Source organism: Artemia sp. Qi Xiang Cuo, chromosome 10 (assembly GCF_049724085.1).
Source record: "Artemia sp. Qi Xiang Cuo chromosome 10, ASM4972408v1, whole genome shotgun sequence".
NCBI lineage: Eukaryota > Metazoa > Arthropoda > Branchiopoda > Anostraca > Artemiidae > Artemia > Artemia sp. Qi Xiang Cuo.
In genome coordinates, this window is record NC_142803.1 from 24,063,683 (window position 1) to 24,088,663 (window position 24,981).

Genomic DNA, 24,981 nt, shown 5'->3' on the forward strand with positions numbered 1-24,981 from the left:
GGTGTATTTCCAAAATATTTGTTAAATATTATTATTTCTGACTTTCACCAGGAAATGTCGACATTCATCATACACTAATAGTGAATGTTGGGCATTTCTGAGATTTATATTTCCTTTTCTTTTCTGTAAAAGAAGCGGCTTGTACAAGAATTATCTTAGTGATAGATCATACAATGACAAAAGGAATGTAAAGAAAGTGGAGAAAGCATTAAAATATGAACTAAGGAGGGGTGAAGTGGAGGTTATGGATTAAATTGCCGCGGATCTAGAAGATGCAGCTAGACGGCATAATAGTAAAATATTGTACTGGCATGTTTATAAATTTAGAGGGAGTAGTCAGTCTGGACATGTCCAGTTAAAGATAAGAACGGGGCCACAATTAGTGATAATGAAAGAGTTAAAGAGAGATAGGCAAAAATTTTTGAGAATTTGCTAAACCGGGATACAGTTACTGGAAAAGATATAGAGGAGAATGAAAAATTTTGTGGTACTTTAGATGTAAAGGAAGATTTTTTTGTGAGGAAGAATTAGTGACAGTACTAAAAGGATTAAAAAATAATAAGGCTCTAGGTGCTGACAGTGTGGTAAATGAGTTTTTTTTTAATGGCGGCTCTGAGGTTAGAAATAAGTTGCTGAAGATTATGAATATGATTTTCGAAAAACGCGAAGTACCTACCGATTTCAGGAAAACCATAATGAAACCACTGTAGGTGATAAGAGTGAGTGTAATAATTATCGAGGCATTAGTTTGGTCTCTGTAGGTAGCAAACTACTTAGTAATATGATACTTTTTAGACTGAGAGATGCTGTGGATGAAGTTTTAAGAGAGGAAAAGTGCGGTTTTAGAAAAGATAGAGGATGTGTCGACCAAATCTTCACTCTTAGGTTAATAATTGAGAAGTACCTGAGTTATCAAACACCTTTGGTCCTCAGTTTTATGGATTATGAGCAAGCATTCAATTCTGTTGAGAGAAAAACTTTAGCAAAGGTCTTATCCTTGTATGGTATACCAGACAAATACATTTAAGTGATTAGTGCTATATACGAATATAACACTGCTACGGTTAAGGTAGGAAATGAGGTTAGCAGCTGGTTTTGTATTAAATCAGGAGTTCTGCAGGGTTGTGTTCTATCCCCTTTTATATGGATCATTTTGATGGATTTTGTCTTAAGAAGCACAGGAAAGCAATGGGAGACGATGGAATCAAATTGGGAGGAGAACTTTCCGGACCTAGATTATGCTGATGATTTAACCATCCTACATAAAAGTGTGAGCCAAATGAATGAACTTTTAGAGGTTTTGTGAATTCAGGGTGTTAGAATAGGCATGAAAATAGATGTTAAGAAGCCTAAGTCACGAAGGCTAGGAACAAGTGAAGTTGAAAAGGTGACGTTGTGTAACGAAAGGATTGATCAGGTGGACAGCTTCACTTACCTTAGTAGAATTATAAGTAAAGACGGTGGGAGCAGTGAAAATGTTAAAAGTAGAATAACCAAGGCTCAGGGTGTTTTTCACAGTTAAAAAAAAGTTTATAAGAACAGGAAGATAAGTCTGCAAACCAAAATTAGAATATTTGAAGCTACAGTGATGACAGCAGTCAAATATGTCAAATATGGCTCTGAAGCGTGGGCGCTCCGAAAAGCGGATGAAGATTTGCTAGATGTTTTCCAGAGAAACTGCCTGCGGATTGTTCTGGGTACCCGGCTGACTGAACGTATTTCAAACAGTAGGCTGTGCGAATAATGAGAGAAAGGTTGAGATGGCTAGTTCACATTCTGCAAATGAAAGATGACAAATTGCCAAAGATTGTCCTTTTTGGCCAACCGTCTAGGGCTAAACGAAAAGCAGGTTTTCCGCGGTTGGGGTGGAAGGATGTCATAAAGAAAGATTTAAAGGAAACAGGAACTTCCTGGGAGGGTGAAGAGGGAGGATTTGAGTTAACTGGGATAGAGGAGGAGCGTATGTGGCTGTGTTGGCCTCAGGCGGCTTGGTGGTGCAGCGAGTTGTTAGTAGTAGTAGTTTCTGTAATTCAGTCGCGATAGATTTTTCGCCGCTCTTTCTGGGAGGAATGACTAAGAACGTAAAACACAAAGTACATTTTTAATGAGAAGAAAAGAAAACAATATTAATCAAAAATTTGACATAGCACAAATTTTGGATATGACCTGATTGACTGTATTCTCTACCATTATCTGATTACAATATTATAACGTCAAACGTTTAACAGATCTGATAGCAATATTCGTAACGTCAAAAAGTTTAAATCCTCTGGAGTCCAAAGGTGGGTTGCACTTAATTTTGGCAGAAACCACTTCAGAAAGTATTTTTGAGCACTTTTCTTGAGAAAAATAAAAGCATTTTTCAAAAAAAACACGATTCATTGCAGCATCCATTCTGTATAAATCAGGGTATTGGAAAAAAATTAACAAAAAGTTCCTGTCACCATCAAACTTTGCATAAGACTGACACAAACTTTGCATAAAGACCGACAAAGCTGACTGAATCCAAGCAGAGCTTATTCGTTTTTTTCTTATAATGTTTTAGAGGTAATTACTTGGCTATAGGACAATCTCTTGAAAGGCTCTTCTGAATTAAATATTTAATATTTCGCAAACTTGTGGATCAATACCAAAGAAAACCTAAAAAAAAAAAAAGGTTTCTCGTGATTGTACTCCTTAGGAGCTCCATATTGGTGTATAATAGGTATAGTGAAGTTGAGTGTTGCATGCTTCGGAATAAGTGTTTTTGCTTGGCTTGCTTCTTATTACGTAGTGCTTTAATGCTTGTTTTATTGCTATTTATTGCTTTAGTGCTTGCTTTGTTGTGCTTATTTATTTGCTTTTTAGGCTATTTCCTATATAGGTTATTGACAATTTCTCTATTGACATGGGTGAGCCTTCTGCTCACCCACTAGTGTGATGGGGCCCCTGGAGCTGGGACTGGCGGTCAGGCTAACAGTGTCCTGGTGTGTGGTTAGACTGCTGACAATATAGACAATGGACCTTTACCCAGGACATGCATAGGATACATAGGAAAGCTACTGTCACAAAATATATGCAGGGATTTTGGGGTGGTTCACCCTAATATAACACTTAGTGGTGATGTGGAGGTACTTGCCAAGAACAAGGAAATTGCTTCTAAGATTATGCTGCTTAGAGGACTAAAAGTTAACAATACTGAAGTAGTCTTCAAAGAGAGAGTTCATGGAAAAATATGGAAAAGAAAATGTTTCCTTCCCTGAGCAGTTGGGCTAAAAGAAGAGGTCTTGGAAGAAGTAAAGGCTCAACCAATAAACAATGCCAAAATTGCAAATGAAGAGGATATATCAAAGAGTGGTAAAAGCCAAGAGTCATATATGATCTTAATTAACTTCCATAATGATGTACCAATCCCAGCAAGAATTGCTGTATGGGGTGCCCAGATATATGTTCATGAACATATGTACGAAACCCAAGGCAATGCTACAAATGTTTGAAATTTGGCCTTATAGCTGTAAACTGCTGGGGAAAAGAGAGATGCTTAATTTGTGCAGAAGCCCATAATTTCATAATATACCCCACAAAAGATGAATCAACCCCCCCCCCCCCCTCTCAAAAAATGCAGCAACTGTAATGAGGCTCATACAGCCAATAGCAGAGACTGCAAGCTCTACAAAGAGAAGGCCAATAAATTAAGATCATCAGTAATTTAATGGAAGGAGTTTTAGCCAGGTCACCACTGGCCAAACAACCCAAGCCACAAGACCTACTGGATTGGCAAACCCACAAATATCCTGTAATGCATTCCCACCTCTAATATGTAACCATGAAGAAGAGATCCTTAAGTTGAGAAAATCTGTTGAGAAGTTAATAAAGCTGGTAACCTCCCTCTGCTCGATCCTCCTAGCCTACAACAAAAAATTCAGATGAAACAAACAAAGAACTCATTAGGGACACGGCTGATGAGCTCAGTTCTGATGAAGACCCCTCAGACGTTGTCATGAGTACATCCGAAGATAAAAAAGGAGTAGGAAATGCCTCCAAGAGGGCAAAACTAGGAAACAACGGTAAAGGAAAAGAGAAGATGTTGAAAAAAAAAATGATCAAAGGAAAAGAGGAAAAAACACCCATGCAATATGAAGGTCCTACAGCTAAATACACCGCGTTTGGGAAGGACAAAGGTAATTGAGCTCCGTAATCTCATCCTTAGGCTACAACCACATTTGGTTTTGCTACAAGAAACATTCCTTACTGCAGAAAAATCTACACCTAAGTCCCAAGGATATACTACAGAAAAGTGGGACAGGGACCAAGGAACTGGGGCTGGGCTCAAAACCTTGGTTAAAGATTGCCTTGCCCATATTGTGCAGCCTCGTGTACCAGGAAGAAATGAAATCGGATCTATTAAAGTAAAGTTCAAGGAAAATTGGGTAAGCATTGTCAACTATTATAACAGTTCTACAGGAAATTTTGATGTGAAACAACTAAAGGAGGTTCTGAATAGTTGTGAAGATTCAAAAATATTGGCTGGAGATTTCAACCTCCACAATCCCATGTGGGATACAGTATCACCTCAAGATTACAAGTCAAATGAACTGACCAACATTATTATTGATCCTGCATTCTTGACATGCTTACTCACCCCCCTGGATCTTGGTACAAGACTTGATAAAACAACTGGAAGAACATATACAATTGACTTGACCTTGGCTTCCCCAAACCTATCAACTGACTTAATCATTAAAATCCCATACGCTTTCTCATCAGATGAATATCCAGTGTTAACTACCTTTCACACGCTTGAGGAGTATAGGCACAAATACCAACTACAAGAAACGGAACTATTGAGTTTTAAAGAAGAGATGCGGCCAGCCTGGAGATATGAAGTTGACCAGCGAGTATGAACATGTTTCTTGCCAAGGTAATTACCGACATTAACATCGTCCCATCTCAGTCACCAGCAGCTAACAGAATTCAAAACTCAAGCACTGTCACAGTTAGCGTTCTACTGCAAGCCGAAAAAGAGAAGAAACTACAGGAGGAGAAAAGTATGAACATTGTAATATCTGGCATTCTAGAATCCGACGACGAGTCTGATGCTGAGAAAGTTGTGCGGCTGGTCTCTAGCAATGACCTTGGTGCTCAACTACAACAGACAGAAATCCTAGAAACAGCAAGACTGGGCCACCCCCCTCTCAGACACAGACAACGTACGAGGTCCAAGGTGCCTACTCGTGAAGCTGCGCAAGGACTGCGAAGAAACCCGAAGAAAGCGATAAAAAATCTTGAAGGGTGCGCCAAATCTGTGAAGATCCACTGACAACCATGACCGACAATACGTCTACGTAAACGAACTGAACAAGCTGCTAGACGCCAAGCAAAGAGATTACAGTCCTCCGACAACCGACCGGATGCCGGCTCTTCAGCTGCTGGTCGACGCTATCCCAGCCCACGTCGTCAGTGACATGGCGTAAGCCGCAGGTTCCAGAAAAAGGCCTTGAATGGAATTTAATGCCTTTATTTTAATTCTGATTCCCTGCCAAACAAGATGGATGAAGTGAGACAGATTGCAAGCGCTGAAAATCCCCATATAGTCGAAATAGCTGAGATGAAACCGAAAAACAGCAGATACCTGCCTACACTCCCAGAGCTACATATTCCAAATTACAAGGTCCTAGAGAGAAACATTGAACAGCGAACTGGAAAGGGAATCCTCTGCTATTACAGACAGGACGTCAAAGCTACCCCAGTAAGTCCCAGAGGAAATGAACTATCCCAAGAAAGTATCTGATTAACAATAACAGCAGCTGATGGAGTAAATATCAAACTCTCAATCTACTACAAAAGTCCCAATAGCAGTCTTGAAAATGACTCACACTTGCTTGCAGAAATTACTGAGATCTGCAGTGAAAACTTATCAAATGTAGTCATCGTGGGCGATTTCAACCTACCGAAAATAAACTGATGAAGACAGCACATGCACTTGCACAACCCAACATCACCCGAGACGAAATTCTTAGAAGTGGTGAATGTTGGAACACTTGGTCCCAGTTTGTTTAGATAAATGTCCCTCCCAGATTCCTTTCTTTTGGCCCCTTAATTATTTTCCTTCCCCGAGTAATAAATATTAATTTTCCTTTTATTTTGTGACGCCATTTTGGGTCCTCTTAACTGCGTACGTGCTTATTAGACCACGAGGTAAAGAATTGCGCAGTTAGGGAGGTTGAACAGTAAATTAGTAAGTCCTAGGTTTAGATGGAAAGATTCATTTACCACCCTCGTAATCCCTGCCGCAGCACGCGACTAGCAGGCTGTGAGAAAGAGTCTTTTTGAAATCAGTTCTTTTGTACAACGTGGAGTGAATACAGTAAGATTTGTTTTTATGTACTCTTTTAACTTTTCAGCTTAGGTCGATTCTAAAAGAGATAGGAATCTTATCGGTAAACTTTGGCTTTAAATGTGGCCATAGACCATCCGATCACGTTAATATATACGGAACCGTTGGAGTAACCGCGGAGATCCCACTAATTTGGGGCCGACGAGGGATCTCCCCCTCCAGTAAGTGGCATAGCAACTCTTTGCGCAATTTTTTGCCTTTAAAAATGGCGACCCCCGCACGTTAAACATCCAATAAGTGGTGCCAGCGGTACTTACACTCCAATAAGTGGTGGCAGCAATTTAAGGTCCTATCAGTAAATCTGATAATAAAAGAATTCCGCGTTTTCGAAGAGACGGGTTAATTTGACTTAGAAAGTTCCCTATTGTGGGTACATGTATAAAAATCGCAACGAGTAAATTTTTATCTGAGCTGTGCCTAGTCGGATAATAATAAGTAATAAAATTTAAGAATCAATAAATCACGCGAAAAATTAACTGGTGAGACAAGGGAGGCTGCGCCACCCACAGATAATCGACAAATTAAAAGGAAATAATTTTTCACGAAAGGATAAAAAGACATTGATAAAAAAAAATTTCATTTGAACAAAAGACGTTAAACAAAGCGTAAAATAATGGCGGACAAACGAAGAATTCAGACAAGATCTACCGCGGTAAAACAAAAATCGGATTCAGACACACAATTGTATGCGACTACCACTGGAAATACCATAAGAAAAACACCATCAAATAGAACCATATATCACTCAACAGGTGAAATAGACATTTCTGGGACGTGTGAAGAGGAAATCTTCAAAACAAAATCAGTAATAGATCGATCTCCGGTACGAACCAGAGAAGAAGAGAAAAGTCTAAGACAAATGCAGAAAGAATTACTCGCAGATAGAGAAACCCGAAGAAAGGAAACAGTGGCGATAATACATGGAGAAAAATCATTGCATGAAAGAACGGGTATAACAAAACAAACTCACCCTTCAGAGAAGGTACAAAAAGTAGGGGACTTGCGGGGAGAAGAAAATATTATACAACGATTAGACTCAGAAAACGAATTAAGAGAATATAAAGACAGTGAGATTCAAAGTAGGCCAAGTAGCAGAAGTAGTAGAAGTTCAATTTCCAGCAGGAGCTCACGAAAAAGCACTCAAATAGATATGACGCAACAAGTTTTAAATTTCATAGAGAATGAAAGATTAGACAGAGTACGAAAAGAAAAGGAAGATAGAGAACAAAGAGAAAGAGATAGAGTTGCCAAAGAAAAAAAGGAAGAGGCTGATAGGATAGCCAGAGAAAAAAAGGAGGAGGCAGACAGAGAGGAAAGAAAACACATAATGGAAATGATTACAGGGATAAATTCCGAAGAGCCTGAGAAATCTTCTACAATAGAGGTAATGCAGGTAATAAACCTTCGACCAATGAAAGGAAATGAATATGTACATTTATACATATACAATTTTGAAAAAACGGCGGAATTAAGCGGGTTGCCGAGAGAAAATTGGGTGACAAGAATACAGCCCCTCCTTAACTACAAAGCACAACTTGCATATAAAGCATTACCAATGGAATGCTCAAAAGATTTTGAAAGACCAAAACAAGCCATTTTTGAAAAATTTCAACTCTTCCCCGAGCACTTTCAAAGAAGGTTTAGAAGCGAAAGAAAGCGAGACAACGAAACTTATAAAGAACACGGATACAAATTGAAAGATATGTGTTTAAAATGGCTAGATATAGAAAATTATACAATATTAGAAGACCCGGAAGAAATAAAAGATAAAGATAACGGGAATAGTGAATAAAACAGCGATGGAACAATTCTTAGAAAATACCCATCCAAATATGAGAATTTACTTAAAAGAGAAAAACCCGCAAACAATTGAAGAAATGTCCAAGTTAGCAGACATGCACACTGGAATTAGAAGGGAGGCATTCCCACAAAAACCAAAGCTAGGAGGAAATCGTAGAAAAGAATACCCGTAGACAGAGAATGAAAAGAATACTAGCCAAATATGGCAAACACAAGGAGAAGTAACATGCTACCACTGTAACTTAGGCGGCCACTATAGCACCAATTGCCCAAATAAAGACGGTAGAAAATACGGCCAAAAACAGGAACAGTATGACGTTACCTGTTATAACTGTAATAAACGAGGACATTACGCCTCAGATTGCCGAAGCGCGAAAAAGAATTACGAAATAACTACAGAACAAGGGACGATGGGGCAAATGGAAGACAGGACAATCCGAGAAATGATCGATCCCGAGAGAATTGGAAAAAGTTTCAAACGTATAAGCGAACCGCATGGGTTAAAAGCCCGGAGAATATGAAAACTAGCGCGTTAGCAGAATGACACAAAGTATGTGGCGAACTAAATGGAAAATCGGTGGAAATAGCTATTGATTCCTGCAGCGACCCAACCTATGTACGGGAAGACTTGATAAAGAAAACCGACATAAATTACAAAAATAAAGTGGCATCGCTATGCTACTATGGAGCAGAACATAAATGTCCGACAGCTCAGGTCATAATAGAATTAGCCAATAAAGAGGGAAATACAGTTAAAAAGGAATTAAAAGTAGGGGTTGTACCTACTCTTGCAGTAGACGTTTTATTAGGGGGAGAGTTCAGAAATATCAAAAACTTTCTTGCACTAAAAGCAACCTACATGATAAAAGAGTAAATGCGGTGACACGGAGTCAAAGAAAAAATAAAAGGGAGGCTATGTCGCCCACTAATGAAAATGATAATAATTGTATAAAAAACCCACTTCGGTTCAACGAAGAAATTTTCAGAAAAAATACAGAACCGAGAAAACTTAAAAGAAAAAGAAGGGTGAATGAAAAGGAATCGAACCAAAAACAAGAGAAATTATCGACCGTAGAAAAAGAACCAGAAAGGACCGAAGAAGAACTAACCGAAACACTCAGAATAACTTCCGAAAAATTCGCAGAATTACAAACAAATGATAGAGATTGCAAAAAAATTAAAAGTAACACTAACGAATCCAAAGAATCCACGATCTAAACAGTTTTCCAGTAATGGAAACCTACTTTACAAAATAATGGAGACAGGGGAAAACGCTAGAAAACTACAACTTTTGGTACCACATGAATTAAGGAAAGCGGTAATAAAGTTGGCTCACTCAAGCCCAACGGGGGGACACATGGGATCCCAAAGAACAAGAGATAGAGTCTTGCAGCGTTTTTGGTGGAAAGGATTAAAAAAAGATATTATCAACTTTTGTAAGAGATGCAAAGATTGTCCATTAGTTGCATACAAAAAACCAAATGAGAAAGTTCCAATGAAAAAAATGCCCATTTTCGGCAAACCTTTTGAGAGAATTTCAATGGACAGTGTAGGCCCACTTACAAAATCTAGCGCGGGAAATAGATTCATTTTAGTTATTAATGATCTGGCCACGAGATACCCAGAAGCTCTCCCGATGCGAACAGTAAAATCACCGAAAGTCCCAGAAGAATTAGCAAAATATATCTCGCGTCACGGAATCCCGAAGGAAATGTTAACAGATAAAGGAACCAATTTTATATCGACATACATTCGAAAATTATACGAAATTCTCGGTATTAAGCAAGTATTAACTACTCCATTCCATGCTCAGACAAATGGAGTGACAGAAAGATTTAACGAAACCCTAATTAGTATGTTGACACGTTTTGTAAGAGATGATGTAAACCAATGGGACAAAATGCTTCCTTATGTCCTTTTTTCACACAGAGAAACTCCACACCAAGCTACAGGGTTCTCGCCATTTGAATTACTATATGGAAAAAACCCAGGGGGTGTGTTAGACGTTTTAAAGGAATCATGGAAGAATGAAGATAAAAATGAAGAAACAGTAATAACCCACTTGCTATCACTATGAGAGAAGCTGTATAGATACCATGAAATAGCCAGGCAAGCACAGGAGGAATATGCAAAGAAAACGAAAACCCGGTACAATAAATCCGCCCGAATGCGCGAATTCAAGGAAGGGGAGGAAATCCTCATTTTATTACCGGACGGAAATAATAAATTGGAAGTAAGATGGAAGGGACCGTTTAAGGTGAAAAAGAAAATGAATTATATAAATTATATGATAGAATTTAATGGAGCAAGAAAAAAAGAAGAAGTTTACCATGTGAATTTACTGAGGAAATTTAACAAGGAAAATGAAAAAGAAAACCTCAAGGATCCGCAAAAGCGCTGTCTCATGATTTCGACCTCAGAACATGACGAGGAAAGTGCCCCTTTAGGTACAATAGACCCGGCAGAAACACATATAAACGCCATTGAAAGGGTTTCGGCAGAAACATATCTGAGCCAGGCTCAGAAATCCCAAATAAATTAGTTATTCACGGAATTTGCAGACGTATTAACAGACCAAATCGGAAAAACAGAAAATGTAGTGCATAAGATACTATTAAAGGACAAGAAACCAATAAAACAATACCCGTACCGAATACCGGAAGCAAAAAGGAAAGAAATGAAAACAGAAATTGACCGAATGCTCGAGTTAGGGGTGATAGAACCATCAAATTCAGAATATGCAGCACCAGTCGTATTAGTCCCGAAGAAAGACGGCTCCATTAGATTTTGCGTAGACTACAGAAAACTGAATAATATATCCGAATCAGACGCGTACCCAATACCAAGAATGGATGAAATTCTAGAGTCAGTTGCCTTCGCAAAATTTATATCAATTTTAGACTTGAGAAGGGGATATTGGCAAGTAAAAATAGACCCAGATGATTCAGCCAAAACTGCCTTTATTACTCTATTGGGGTTATACCAATTTAGATACATGCCATTCGGACTAAAAGGAGCACCAGCAAGATTCCAAAGGCTAGTAGATTATATTTTAAATTCCTTACCCTATACAAGAGCCTACTTGGATGATATTATAGTATTTTCGAACTCGTTCAATGAGCATCTAATCCATATGGAACAAGTATTAACCAGGCTGAGGAGGGCAGGACTAACTTTGAATGTAGAAAAATGTAAATTAGTACAGACACAGACAGAATACCTGGGACACAAAATAGGAAACGGTATAATAGCCCCATTAAGGGAAAAAACAGAAAAAATTAGAAACGTAGCAGCTCCGACCACAAAGAAAAAAGTTCGGTCATTTTTGGGGTTGGCAGGATATTATCAAAAATTTATACCAAATTTGGCAAAGATTGCTACACCTTTGACGGAGTTAACAAGGAAGGGGGCCGTAGACCCCGTTAAATGGTCACAAATTGAAAAAAACGCATTTGATACACTAAAAGATGCTCTTTGTAGAGAGAGGATACTGAGAAATCCAGATTTTTGCCTTACCATTTGTGCTACAAACTGACAGTTCAAATTACGGATTAGGGGCAGTTTTATCCCAAAATTTTGAAGATGGGGAACATCCAATCACATTTATATCCAGAAAACTATCAAAATCAGAATTAGATTATTGCACAATTGAAAAAGAATGCCTTGCGATAATTTATGAGGTAAAAAAACTGGACTACTATGTATATGGACGAAAATTTACAATAGTGACAGATCACAACCCATTGAAATGGCTAAATATAATGAAGCCAGATAACCGACGATTAGCACGGTGGGCCCTGTGCCTACAAGAATACGACTTCGAAATAAAGTCAAGACCAGGGACAGATACCGGGAACGCTGACGGCATGTCCCGATTGGAATCAAGAGATATATAAATAATAGGGAGAAAAATAAAATGTTGGATGGGCTGTGCCTTGAAAACATATATAATAAGAGGGGAAAAAGAGGGAAAAGACCCATGGGGAATAAATCAAGATGGTTACAAAATAGAGATGGATGACCTACAACGGGTTGGGGGAAAGTTGGGAGATATTAAATGTCGAGTCGGATTGAAAAAATTTGGAAATGAATTTGAGATTAGTATTATCAATTCAAAAGATATATAGATCCTTTATGAGGGGGAGGAATCCCTTGGGGAAGATCCCCTGCGGGAAGTCGCGAAAGATAGCCCTTTTTCCTCAATGCACAACTGGCTGGCAAGTTGTGATCCCTTTACCGGGATTTTGCATTTCTGATCTGGAGTCCTTGGGGGATACTCTCTCCCAGTCACTTCATACTTCACCCAAACCTTTGTCCAGTAACCCTATTCATAGTTATTATTCTTCATGGGAATCGACAATTATTTCCAGCAAATTGTATTCAGTGGGAGATGTACCCAAATTTCACTTTCAATTAGCATCAACGAATATTCTTCATTAATTGTCCCAGGGGAGGGAACCCAGAGAAAAAAAAGGCGATTCATGGTTTGCTCAAAATTTTACTACATTCCCAGTACCCTTATTGCTTTCACAAGCCTTTGCATTTTCGGCCTTAAATTATTTGAAATTATGCCAAGGGGCAATTTACTTTTTGATTGAAATATGGGGTTGCTTCCACAGATGGAAATTAAGAGGCTAGTACAGCCAAATTTTTCACGATGGCTGGCATCATCATATGTTCCAGAAATTGATTCTCTGCTCCTCTAAAATATAAATTCGTGAGAGCAAGAAAATTTTTGTTTTTGATTGTGCTGTGCACAATGAATTTCTACGAATCTTGGGGACGTCAACTTTGAAAACCAAATGCGGATGTTAGACGATCTAGACCATGGTGGTCCTACAGTAGAAGACTTGTCGAGGACGACCGATCCAGAGCCAAGCGGAGGAAGCACAGGCATTGGTAGAAGAGAAGATAAACAAGTGTAGTGATTTTAAGTTTGGTGATATTTATGTTATGTCTGAGTTTCCAGCCAATCCACCGGAGATGCGGGCCATTTATCTTAGGAGGGAGGTGTTGGAACCCTTGGTCCCAGTTTGTTTAGATAAATGTCCCTCCCAGATTCATTTCTTTTGGACCCTTAATTATTTTCCTTCCCCGAGTTATAAATATTAATTTTCCTTTTATTTTGTGACGCCATTTTGGATCCTCTTAACTGCGTACGTGCTTAATAGACCACGAGGTAAAGAATTGCGCAGTTAGGGAAGTCGGCCAGTAAATTAGTAAGTCCTAGGATTGGCTGGAAAGATTCATTTACCACCCTCGTAACACCTGTCGCAGCACGCGGCTAGCAGAGCGGGCTGGGAGAAAGAGTCTTTTTGAAATCAGTTCTTTTATACAACGTGGAGTGAATACAGTAAGATTTGTTTTTATGTACTCTTTTAACTTTTCAGCTTAGGTCGATTCTAAAAGAGATAGTTAGAAATCTTATCGGTAAACTTTGGCTTTAAATGTGGCCATAGACCATCCGATCACGTTAATATATACGGAACCGTTGGAGTAACCGCGGAGATCCCACTAATTTGGGGCCGACGAGGGATCTCCCCCTAAAGTAAGTGGCATAGCAACTCTTTGCGCCATTTTTTGCCTTTAAAAGTGGTGACCCCCGCACGTTAAACATCCAATAAGTGGTGCCAGCGGTACTTACACTCCAACAGTGAATAACTCATCTGAACTAATTGATCTTAGAGCCCACACAAACCAGAGGTACGGACAAACCAAGCATATTGGATCTGCTGCTGATAAACGATTCTGAACTGATAGAGGATATCTGCCTACTAGCACTGGTGGCAAAGTCTTATCACTGTATCGTAGGCTTCCAGATTTTGCCCAGTGGCAGCAAAGAAAAAAAAACACCAAGAAAAAATTACAACAGACCAGACTTCGCTGCGATCCGCAATGACCTCAGCACAGTGGATTGGGAAAAAGAGTTCAGTTCAACTGAAAGTTGTGACGAAATGTACTCCAATTTTTTCTCCGTCATGCTTCAGGCTGAGGAGAAACACGTATCAGTTGCCAAACAATATAAAAGACCAACCCTACCGCGCTCTGTTTTGGACCTTATCAAGGAAAAGCAAGCCTATTGGAAAAATTACGTAGCTGACAAGTCGAGTCCTCTCAAAGCAAGAGCATACCGAAGGCTAAGAAACAAAGTGAGGTGACAAACCAGGCAAGCAGCTAACAGGCAAGAGCAAAACCTTGCAGAATCTGTCAAGGCCAACCTCAGAATGTTTTGGAACCACATAAATTCTAAACGCATTGCGAAGCCAGGTATTCCAAGCTTAAAGGACCGTACGACTGGTCTCCTGATTAAAAGATCTGAAGAAAAAGCAGATTTACTCAACACGTATTACACTGCCGTCTTCACCCAGGAGCCTATTCAGTCATCACTACTAACCCTGCAAACCATAATCTCTAACCAAACACTAAGGGTCGAGAGAGCTCCACACGTGGTCCTGAAGAAACTCAAAAAGCTAAGGATAAGCAAATAGCCAGGTCCGGACGGTTTTCACCCCAGAGTGTTAAAAGAAACCACAGATCTAATTGCAGAGCCCCTATCGATGACTTTTCAAAAATCCCTACGGTAGAATGAACTTCCTAGTATCTGGAAATGGCAACGATGATACCATTGCACAAAATGGGAAACCGCCAAGATCCACTAAACTACCGCCCAATCAGTCTAACCTGCATAACCTGCAAAATACTGGAATCTATCATATTTGACCACATCCTTGAGCACCTGCGCAAAAGAAAGATAATCACTAGCTTTAATAGTTTTAATAGACCTTAAAAAGGTCTTTGACAAAGTACCTCATTGTCACCTCTAATACAAACTCCACCACCTTGGTCTGGGAACCTCAGTTGATTGGATGGAACAGTTTCTAATTGGAAGGTCTCAAACAGTATCAGTAGACGGAGTTCCGAGCACACTCGAAGTCAAGGTAATCAGCGATGTTCCCCAGGCCTCGGTCCTTGACCCTGTGTATCTCAACAATCTAGTAGAAGGCATCAACTCAGAGATTCCACTGTGTGCAGACAACACCAAACTGTATAAAGTAATCAAAAAAGCTGCCAATTCACAGTCTCTACAAGAGGATCTTGAAAAGCTCAATAGATGGTTGTCCAATGGCTAATGGAAATCAATATTGACAAAAGCCATAAGTTAACAATAGGGAAACCTACTATCCACTATGAATGTAGACTAGGAGACTTACCGATCACATCATGCCAGGAGGAGCGCGACTGGGGAGTTGTCATTGACAGCAACCTCGACTTCCAGGCCCTCTGTAACAGCATTATTGGGAAAGCAAATCGTGTAGCAGGATTTTTAAGGCGCAACTTCACTTCTGGAAGTGATAAGACCCTTTGCCTTCTCTACAAAGCTCTAGTACGGCCAATTCTTGTATACGGTCATTGCACTACACGTTCCTTTTACAACAAAGACATCAAAGCTCTCAAAAAAGTTCAAAGCCGAATAACAAAGTTCTGTCCGACTCTGAGAAACTTACCTTACGAAGAAAGGCTCCGCAAGCTCAAGCTACCTTCACTAGCTTATCAACTGCACCGAAGAGACCTCCTTGAGGTATACAAACTTTGCTACGACGCCTACGAAAACATCCAGGCTACCAATATTCTCAATTTCACAAACCTTCGTGGTCACAACCTCAAGCTTCAAGAGCAGATGTTCCAAAAGAATATTGGCCGATGGGCGATCAAGAACCGAGTAACACAACACTGGAACAAGCTCCCCTTCGAAGTCATCACTGCCAGCTCATTAAACTCGTTCAAGCAGGAAATGGACAAATACTATGGTGAAAGTGAATATAAATAGGCCTTGTGGCCTATTTGTTTTGCATTATATTATTATTAGTATTAGTATTATTGACCAGCAGCTTAACACAATCTAAGATACAGTTGCCATGACTACAGATGAACTGACAGAAACAATCACCAACACCATAATCAGTGCAGGTCAGAGGGTATTTGGTTTTAAGAAAATTAAGGAAAAAAAGCTCAGCTCAATCCCTGGATGGAATTCAATATGCCAAAAATCCCACACTGAGAAGAAAGAAGCTGAGAACAATGTCAAGCAGAACCCTAGCACTGAAAAGCGTACGGTATTGAACTGAATAAAAAGTTAGCAAAATTCCGCCAGACCATAATCCAAGAAACAAATGCAAGCTGGACCTCTCTAATTGAGACAAAGTTCAAAAAGTCAACTTCCATTACAGATCTGTAGCAAAAATTCCAAGCATTTTGTGGAAAAAGAAAACAAGGAAGGAGCCCCTCTCCTGAGAAACAGCATCCCAGTTACCTCAACCCAAGAAAAATTCAATGTTCTTCTGGACCAGTTCACTGAACAAGCACCTGAAAGTGCAAGACAACAACATCAACTCACTCTGCTAAATACAACATACCTTTTGAGCCTTTTGCTGCATCAGAAATTATTCAGCAAAGTAGGAGACTGAAATCAGGTGCAATGGGACATGACTTGTTACACAATCAAATGTTAAGAAACCTTAGCCCCAAAACAGTAGACATCATTATAGCTTTGTTCAACAAGTCTGCAGCAACATCAACAGTCCCAAAGCAGCGGAAGAAAGCCACAGTAATTCCTGTATTGAAGACAGGAAAGGATCCAAAACTCCCAGCCTCCTACAGACCTATAGCCCTCACATCATGCCTTTGCAAACTTATGGACCACCTTGTTTAGTTAAGAATCATCCCAGAACTATCAAATTCACTCCAGCATGAACAATTTGGTTTTCTCCCTAATAGAGGAACCACAGATGCACTTCTAAGGCTAGAACACCAGATTAAATTCTGGTTTCAAGCAGGTAAGGACTCACTAGCAGCCTTCTTGGATATGAGGGCTGCTTTTGATAGGGTTAGTGTGGATAAACTGATGGGAAAGTTACAGTATTTCCGAATCTGGCTAGAGCTGAGGATGTGGATTGAAGATTACTTGAGAAGCCAGGAACTGGAGATCCGTATGGGGGAGAGTGAATCTCCATCAAGAACTAATCCAGATGAGGAAGTACCTCAAGGGGGGGGGGGGGGTACTAAGCCAACTCCTTTTCCTTGTTTATTACAGTGATACTAGTTTTGAACATATTCTGGGATTCAATCTGTATATGTATGCTAATAATATTGCACTTCTTGCAACATTAAGAGATAAGCATGTCATGCAAACTGCTGTCCAGAAGGGTATTGATTATCTTAGTTTATGGGCAAGTGTCAACAACATGGAATTCTCTCCTGCTAAGTCAGCAGTGCTCCTCTTCACAAGGACAAAGATTCATTCAATGCCAAGGCTTTCAATCAATGGCACCTCTGTCCCAGCAGTTGAACAGTTCTGCTACCTTGGGGTGATTCTTGACACTTCACTCTCATGGACTCAACATGTCAATTATTTGATTGGAAACCTCAAGAGTAGAGCCAACTTTGTCAATGCTATTTGCTTATCCAAGAGAGGAGCCCCTTTCTCTGTTGCCACCCAGCTTGTGAGAGCAGCTGTAATAAGCAAGCTGGATTATGTCTGCCTCCTATACCAAGAAGCATCTGCCCAACTCCTGAAAAAACTGGATACAGCCCTGCATTGCATACTGAGGAAAATTCTTGGATGCCTAAAATCAACCCCCTACCTGCAATATACTGTGAACTAGGACTGACAACATTCGAAAGTAGAATGAAGAAATTAGAAGCACAATATTTTACACGGAAGATGTTGATCCCAAATGACATTATCTACAAAGAATTTATTGAAACATATGATCAGAACCAAAGATTACAATCAAAATCAACCCCACCATACTGTCAAATTGTGAAACACATCTCTGAAACACCTGCTCCTATCCCAACTCCTGATGTCATTGATGAGGTAGGTTCGGCTTCTAGTACAGGTATATTCTTATATAAGCTAAAGTTTATATAATATCTTATATAAGCTAAAGTTTATATATAATCTTATATAAGCTAAAGTTTATATAAGCTAAGAATATATAAGTCTTATATAAGCTAAGCTAAAGTTTTTGAGCTAATCCTTTCAAAAAATTCCCGCTAGATGCCCTTCATGTAACGCTCATTTGGCGCAAGTTTTAAATTTTGGAGAAAAGAGACAGCCGAGAAAAGAGGTAAGGAAGTTTTTATATGCTTGCTGGAAATCCTGACACATGTAGTATTTGTCAAATATTTTCTAAGTTTTTGTAGCTCCTGAGCCGTGAGTTAGCAGGATCAGACAAGGTATACCCCTGCTATTTGTATGGTAATTTTCATCAGTATATATCAGGACGTTATCTACGAAAAAAAAATATTTCAAAATGGCGTCAACATAGGGTAACTCTAGACACTTTTTTGGGGGCAATTATAGACACTTTTCGCGGTGTCCGGTTTCGCCTTGTACTGACGGAAGTCTTTCATAAGTTGGAAAATGGAACTATGTGTAGCTCGAAGCAGAATATTGGTAAAATTGACTGTATTCCTGTTGTCTTATAGAGAAACTGAAGTGATTTGTTTTGACTATCAAACTTTGTTTTCAACATTTACACTTAGACAAAAGTTACCCCTTGCCTTACAGCCTAGCCTATTTAAACACAACTACTCTATGTAACAATCTTTGTCTTGAATAAAAGTTGTCCAAGATTAAGTCTGCCTATTATTTAGATACTTTGTTCCAACTTTAAGATCCTGTGTTCAAGATTGGACAGCATTTTCTATGATTTGGCTAAGCTTAACCTTTAATTTCTATCCGAAATTAAGGCGTACTTTTGACTGTCTATGCGTTTAAAATAGTCTCGGCATGTCACTGTTTATGGCAAAAAATATTCAAGCTAATCTTAATCGAATATTCTTCAATACTTTCTCACTGGTGTACGGTACCAATAAACCTTACCCCCCCCCCACCCCTCCTTGTTTAAAATACAGACTATGAATTGTATACATTCAATGGATTATTGTCTTATATATTATAATGTTTAGTTTTATAATATATGTGATTGGAACTTTTAATTAGACAGTGATAATTCAAAAGGAGTCATGTGAGATTTATATAAGCTTAGATTTACAGTACACCTTCACAGCTATGCAGATCAGTTCAATTCATTTTCACCCATCATATTTAAAAATAATACTTATTATTAAATGATTTACTATTATGTTGAACAATAAACATTTGTTCAATGCCTACTTATATCAGAAAGATAAACAGTAGTGTCTAAGGCTGTATCCAAGGGGGTAGAGGGTTTGAAACCCCCCGAAATGTTTGTCCGACTTGTAGAAACATAACAAAAGTGAACATAAACAAATGATTGATGTGTTTTTTTAAGTTTGTTTGTTTAATGTTTTGTATTATAATGTTAAACTAAACATTACGCTGCCTGCAGGCACCTTTCCATTCTATGCCTCAAAGCATGGCGTGACCTGTGTTAATTTCCATATTGTTCTCTTGAGGTTCTGACAATTATAATTTTCTTTTACAGATGGTTCGCACCTACATTCGAAAGGGAGTGGTCCTCCTGATCCAGAATTAGTCAGGCGTGCTGTTATTCAACTTATACATGGGAAGTTGTCTTTCCGAGCAACCGCAGAAGAATTTTCCCTGAAGAAGAGTACCCTTGCAGATGCCATGAAACAATACAAGGCAAAAATGCAAATTCTCGAGCAGAGTGGTAGCAATTTTGACAATGACATTGTTCAAGAGAGCACTAAGTGTTTTTTCTTCCAAACAAGAGAAAGAGCTTGCTGCATACCTCGAAAAATGTTCATTACTTAACCATGGGCTGACTCCCTATGCAACAAGAAAGTTAGCCTACCAATGGGCAATAGCATTGAAGATAAAATTTCCATCAAGCTGGAAACTGAATGAGAGAGCAGGAGTGGATTGGCTAAGAGGTTTCATCAAGCGGAACGCCAGTTTGTCCATCAGAAAACCCGAAAATAACAGCCAGGCTCGTGCTGCCGGCTTTAACGCCGTTGTAATTGGTGTCTTCTTTAGAAATCTTCAGGATTTATATTGCAAGTATCATTTTCCTCCTGGTCGAATTTGGAACTGTGATGAAACAGGAGTACCCACAGTTGTTCAGGCCCCAAAGGTGATTGCTAAAAGGGGAGCAAAACAGGTGGCACAAACTGTGTCAGCAGAAAGAGGGGAAAATACCACAATGCTATGCTTTGTATCTGCAATTGGTCAGCCAATTCCACCAGTGTTTGTTTTTACAAGAGTCAAAGCTCCAGAAAGGATGTATCGAGATGGACCACCAGGATGCATTGCCTTAGCCCATCCCAGTGGATGGATGACTTTGGACAATTTCCTTTGTTCCATGGAACACTTTCTAAAAGAGGTCGAACCCAGCAAAAAAGACCCTGTTTTACTCTTGTTTGACAATCATGAAAGCCATATTTCAGTAGAATTAGTTTCCTTCTGTAAAGATAACGGCTTCCATCTCCTACCCTTTACGCCCCATTGCTCCCATCGTCTCCAACCCCTTGATGTTTCAGTGTATGCACCATTGAAGTATGCTATCAGGGAGTCGTTTGACAATTGGATGCAATTAAATCCAGGCCAGAGAATTTTGATACATGAAATAGCAAAATTGTGCAAGTATCCCTTTCTGGAAAAGCTGAATCCTCAAAACATCACAGCTGGTTTTGAGAAGGCAGGAATTTGGCCTTTAAATCCAAATGTGTTCACAGAAGTCGATTTTCGGCCAGCTGAGGTGACAAACTGCCCAGATCCAGCTGAACAGAATGCCCCAGAAACTTCCAATATGGATGATCCTCACCCTAGTTTATTTTGTGATTCATCTCCTGTCATGATGGGTCAACAGCAGTCAAACTTGCCTACGGCAGTAACTCCTGAAAGTATCAGACCATATCCACAGGCAAAAATGCAAGTGGGTCCGCGCAAAAACCGTAAAAAAGGCAAAAGTAGAATTCTGACAGAAACGCCAGAAAAAAGAGCACTAGAAGAAGAGACTGAGCTAAGGCTTGCTAAGAAAATGAAAAAGTCGCTGAAAAAGTCAAAGGTTTCACTCATTACTGACAAAACTAGAGACAGCATTTCAGACATAGATATACAGCTCAATGACGAGTCAGATGACGAGTCTTTACATTTTGGAAGTATCAGTGAGTTTGAGACAGATGAAGAATTATCTTGTGGAAATTTTGTGCTTGTGAGGTTTATGGTTGGTAAGAAGCAAAACTCTGCTGTTTACTATGTTGGTGAAATTGAAGAAATAAGTGGCAGGGTAGCAAAAATAAACTACCTGCGCAAGTCTTGTAGGCAGTTCATCTTTCCTGAATGTCAAGATTGTGCAGAAACTGACTTTCAAGACATTATTATGAAGCTTCCCACACCGGTATCAGTAGGGGGAACTGGGCAAACAGCCAAAGCTCTTGTAGTTGGCTCTGATTTGGCCCAATTTCCCATAAAATAAATTTAATGTTACATTTAACTTGTATATTATCTGAATTAAATGTTAATAATATCTGAATCAATAATTACAAGCATTAATTAATGAATGTACGGAAATGCCCCACGTGTGTCCAAAGTCACCCCCTGGTTGGGGTGACTTTGGACACTTGAAGAGGTCACACATTTTTGGGTCTCACCAAGAAAGAACTTGATGGATGTCATTGAAAAAAAATCACCAAGAAAAGTGAATAATTGAGCTATCTATTCATGTAAAAAGGAAGTTTGTATCTTTAGAAATACGCTTTTTAGGGGTCAAAATCCTCAAAATGTACGGTTTCACCCCTCTCTCCCCTACATAATGACAAAGCTTAAGAAGGATTTTGTGACATATGTAAAATTTGATTTCAAGAAATGATGAAATAAAAATGAAAAGAAAATAAAAAGCAGAGAAAATAAAAAGAGTATGGAAAAGAAGACCTTATTAAAGGGAAAAAAGAAAAAAATAATGATGAAAGATGGCATGTCTTTACTGATTTTAGATGGGTTTTTTTTTTGTAATTTTTAGATACTGACAAAGTTGATACTAGTAAGTGAAAAAGTGTTGGTGTGGAAATAATGTAGTCAAGAGACACAGCTATATTTGGTGAATCTAGAAGTGAATGAAAATAAAAGTGGAAAAAATTACATATCCTCTCTGTAAAAAGTTGTCTATCAAACCCCCATGTATAAAATTATAGTGTAAATAATATAGAAAACAACCTCAATTGTCAACTCTGGTGCTTCACATGGTGTAATCCTTAGATTGTTCTAAACTACAATTTAAGGTAAACAAAGGAATAAGGGCCATGTGCATCAAGAGCATGTTATATTGCTTGTATACACTCTCTTATCAACAGGATTTCCCTAAGACTTCTCTCATATTTACAAAATATATTTCATTTACCTATTTTTTTTAGCTCATTGACATTATATAATATGGATACATATATGCACAGAGGGGTAACAGGGAAGGGTAATCTTCTACCATTTCTACAGCAACTCTGGAGGTGACATGACCCCTTACAGCCCATGGGGCAAGGACTGTAAGTTATTTAATTTGCCCCTTGTTTACTAATCAGGTTTATAATTGGGAAAGATGAGTATAGGGTATGTTTGACCCCAGGTCTCCAAAAAGACTTAGGGTAAAAGTGTGAAACTCTTAGGACATGTTGATGGGATGTTGAACAAAATCAAAACACACTATGTGCATGCAGGTTGTGAAAATAGTGTATCAGCAATATTCCAGATACAGCTGAAGGTAATTTTGGAGGAAATTGAAGTTCCTTATTCAACAGGGGATTGAAAGTTCTAATGCTCTTTTTCAAAATAATAACAAAACAGGTAGAATCTTTTATTGAGATAGTGAAAAATTCTTAATTTCTGTTTAAACTTCCTCCTACCTCTCAAGAGATGTGTGTTGTCCCCTGTGTCAGCCATGAAAGCTTTAAATTTTTAAGCCAACTGGGCCAAAAAGTTTGGAAGGGACAATGCCCCTGACCAGAAAGTTGTTGTCCATTAGGGCCCACCTAGTCTAGGGACTTAAAGCTTTAAATTTCAATCTGTTAAGAAAAAAATTCAGCCTTTTTTAAGGGAGAAATGAAACTTTCCCTTCTGGTGGGGAATGAGTTTTACTCCCCAAACTCAACTACTTCCAAGATATCAAAAAGCCCCTAAAATAGAATTTTACTTGACATTAGCAAAGAGTTAGGCCTACTAAAAAGGAAATACAATAAAATTCTGAAAACAACTTTAAATATTCAGTTATATAATTCTAAAAACACTTCACTTTACTTTATTATCCCCCCCCCCTCCCTAAAAATATTGGGCAAATATGTAGCCCAAATTATATATTTTCTTTGCTGTCTTCTGTTTCTTGATTTCATTGATGTTGGTTCTTTACCATTAGCCTATATCTAGTTGAAGAAAAGGGTGACATAGGCTATGGTAAAATTCATGGAACATACAATCTTGCCTATTTATTTGTACATTAAAAAGGAGGAGGTAAAGTAAAGTGAAGTGCTTTAAGGAATGATACCAGTAAATATGTTAAAGTTTTAAAGTTATTTTCAGAATTTTGCAATGTTTCTATTTCAGCGGACCAAACCATACAATTGTACCTTTGACCATGTTTTTTTTTACTTTTTTTTAGTGCAATGGATATATGTTTTGACCTAATCAGAAGAAAAAAAATTGTTTGGCCCTTTGGGGGTCCCACTTTTAGGGGACCACTAACCTAGAAATTTTCTGTACCAGCCTCCTCTTGTATAGCAGTTTCCAGCTCATCAGAGAAAGCAAAATTTTTAGCCCATTACTGCACTAAATCGGAATGAAGTTCCCCAGAAAAAAATTTCAGCTTTAAGAGCCACTTTGAGAGGCATAGCCTAATAAAACAGATAAAAACTTTTAAAGCTAGAGTAAAGCCTCTATATTTTCATCATTTGCATACATTATAGTGATTATGCTAGTGCTGAATTCACCTCAAGAGCTTACTTTCTCATAAACTACTCATTTTAAATTTGTACTTCACACAAACTGACAAACATTGCCATAGATTTTTGAATTTAACTTTTTTTATGCCATCTATTCTGAAAAATCAAATAGCAAATTCCAATTCAGGTAATTTTTTATGTACTATTTACTGTTTGGCTCTTGATAAAAGCAGGCATAAAGTTATGCAGGGGGGGGGGCAAATGCCAAAATAGTAGTGGTGATTGGGTGAAAGGGAATATGTTCCAGGATATTTTTGTAGGAATAAGTTTATTTTTAAATATTTTTAGGGAAAAACTCTCAAATAAAATAACAATTAAATTGCATGCAAAATGAAGCACAATACAGTAAATTTTAAACAACAAGGATTCCTGTCAAAGAGATCACTTTATTTAATCAATAGTATATTTAATGATTATGCATTTAATCTTAAAAGAAAATCAGATTCTAACCAGAATTCCAGAACGATTTATTGCTGACGCAGATTATAACAGATGTAGACTTGTCTTAATGCAATTTCCTATTCCTTAGAATAGTTTACAGAAAAAATAGAAAAACTCAAAAATCATCCTGCCGGCATAGATACCACGTCTTGATTTTCTACCGGCCATGTAAAATGTACTTCTTTCATAACAGGACAATTCTCCGCCTCAAACTTAAATCCCTTATATATTTGGACATTTATAAAATTACAGAATAACGAATGAAAAACAAAATTTAAACTTACTATCCAGCTGTCAAATTGAACCTTTTTTTATTGGCCTATTCGACTAAATAAAATGGACAGGCTAAAAAAAATTCTTCAGAGGAGAATCTTATGGAGTAGTTTGGGATCAAAAAAAATGGAAGTAAAAAGTGACTTGGGAAAATA

The 24,981-nt window shown here is 38.5% G+C and overlaps 2 protein-coding genes across 4 annotated transcripts in view; one reads left to right on the top strand and one right to left on the bottom strand.

Annotated features, from left to right (window-relative positions):
* aln (divergent protein kinase domain 1C) overlaps positions 1-24,696 on the bottom strand; it is a 35,772-nt gene extending 11,076 nt beyond the window's left edge. Inside the window, exon 1 of one of the 3 annotated variants that reach the window (XM_089096164.1) lies at positions 24,563-24,696. The gene's annotated coding sequence lies outside the window, so the exon portion shown is untranslated. Of the gene's footprint in view, positions 1-24,100; positions 24,161-24,562 lie in introns of those variants that run through there. The other 2 variants (XM_089096162.1, XM_089096163.1) reach the window with 2 other exon arrangements.
* On the top strand, positions 15,306-16,004 carry LOC148947604 (uncharacterized). Its single transcript, XM_089095948.1, has one exon. The coding sequence runs from the start codon at positions 15,306-15,308 to the stop codon at positions 16,002-16,004; it is 699 nt and encodes a 232-aa protein (XP_088952074.1).
* Positions 24,697-24,981: the final 285 nt, after the last annotated feature.